General features: G+C 44.7%; 1 protein-coding gene across 1 annotated transcript in view; it reads left to right on the forward strand.

Moving 5' to 3' along the window:
• svil (supervillin) overlaps positions 1-1,959 on the forward strand; it is an 86,059-nt gene that overhangs the window by 79,084 nt on the left and 5,016 nt on the right. The window contains exons 30-33 of the mRNA XM_015375528.1: positions 281-436; positions 516-659; positions 746-867; positions 945-1,100. Coding sequence (XP_015231014.1) covers positions 281-436; positions 516-659; positions 746-867; positions 945-1,100 — 578 coding nt within the window. The remainder of the gene's footprint in view (positions 1-280; positions 437-515; positions 660-745; positions 868-944; positions 1,101-1,959) is intronic.

Raw genomic sequence — 1,959 nt, forward strand, 5'->3', positions numbered from 1 at the left:
AATAAACATTTATATCAAAACTAAATACTTCCTAAATGAAGTTAAGTTACATTTCCTGATGGATCCTTTGAGGCTGATGCAGATAATTGTGAATTTGCTTTTCTTAAATTTCCTAAATGGCCACATTTATTAATCAAGAAAACAAAACATTATCACTAAAAGCAGTGATGATGCATACGCTTCATGCGATCTCAAGGCACAGCTGCTGTATGCACTAACGAATTGGCTAATGCCAATACAAGCAAATGTTGAGATCGGCTCATTAACTCTGGGTGTTCAGATCCCGGCAGGTTTAACTTCACGCCTCGCCTGTATCAGCTGACCAGCAGTTCTGGGGAGTTCACTGCTGTGGAGTTTCTCTACCCTGCCAGAGACCCCGAGCAGGTCAACTCCATGCCTTTCCTGCAAGAGGACCTCTATGGAGCCTCACAGCCAGGTATCCGTGAAGTTCTGGGAATCAAAGACGGTTTCTGTCATCGTCTGACTCTGTTTGTTCTGCTGTATTTGTCGTTCAGCTCTTTTCCTGGTGGACAACCACCACGAAGTCTACTTGTGGCAAGGCTGGTGGCCTCCAGACAGCGAAAGCACGGGCTCGGCCCGAATCCGCTGGGACTCTGATAGAAAGTGCGCCATGGAGACGGTGCTGCAGTACTGCAGAGGTATTTAAAGAAAAACAATCTGCAAGAGATGTTAGAAATGATGCCGTTTTAGGACTGCTCTGAACCGGTGGTGTTTGTTCATGCAGAGAAGAACGAGAGGAAACCTCCCAAAGCGTACCTGATCCACGCCGGCTTGGAGCCGCTCACCTTCACCAACATGTTCCCCTGCTGGGAGCACAGAGAGGACGTGGCTGAGATCACTGAGAGGGTGGGCTGAAGCCTCCCTGAACCAGAGAAACCAAACACCTGCTGAGATACTGAATGAAATGTCCTCTGTGTCGGCAGGAGGCTGAGGTGTGTAACCAGATCATCCTGGTGGAGGACGTGTTGGCCCGCCTGTGTCAGACCACCTACCCTCTGGCTGAGGTCCTGGCCCGGCCGCTGCCTGAGGGGGTGGACCCTCTGAAACTGGAAGTCTACCTCTCTGATGAGGACTTTGAGGTGAGAACCTGCGTTCTAACCCTAAATCACTGACGTTCATTTAGAAATCCTACAGATTCTTAGCCTGGACTTGGACTAGGCCACTCCAACACATGCATACGATCTAAAGCTTTTCACTGCAGCTTTGCCTGAATGTTTAGACCTAAAAGTCCAACTGGAAGATAAAGTGATGGATTGAAAATTCAAAGCTTGGGACATTTCTCTGTTGTCTAATCCTGCTTATACTCCTCCACTGCTTCCTCCCTGACCTGCCTGCTGTGCTCCTTCATTTATTCAGTAAAAAAAGGAGTTAAAAATAACAAGTCCATGGTTTGTGCTGGGGTTTATTTAGGGGAATCAAAGTGAAAGGGACTGAATTTTGTTAGTGCTGTAGCTTTTTGTAAACAGTAAATACATTCAAGTCTCTTAATATCTGACTATTTTCCCGTAATTTAAGCATCTAAATCAAATGATCTACCAATGGAATGATAGTTGTTTCCTCTAAAATACCATGATGGAGCTTAATGGTTTTTATTTGAAGCATAACTTATCTAACTATTCCAAATGTTCTTAATTACCTGCTTTAGTTAAGCAAACATATCACTAGATTGATCGACAATTAGGAGGACCACTTATTGAGATGATTCACCGGGAAATAAAAGATATTCTTCTATAGCTTTAATGTATATCCAATGCAGAGCTAACCTGACTCCGCCAGATGGATTTGCTCCACATATCCATCTGGAAACCTTCCATTGAAGTAATTTTGGGAAGGGGCGAAAATACTGGTTAGCTGATTGGCCTATGTTGGTGATAGACGGGCCAAATAAACCAATCAGATCAACGAAGCATTTGACGTACTAACAGGGTGACGACAAAA

Source organism: Cyprinodon variegatus, unplaced genomic scaffold, assembly GCF_000732505.1.
Source record: "Cyprinodon variegatus isolate N-32 unplaced genomic scaffold, C_variegatus-1.0 Scaffold120, whole genome shotgun sequence".
NCBI lineage: Eukaryota > Metazoa > Chordata > Actinopteri > Cyprinodontiformes > Cyprinodontidae > Cyprinodon > Cyprinodon variegatus.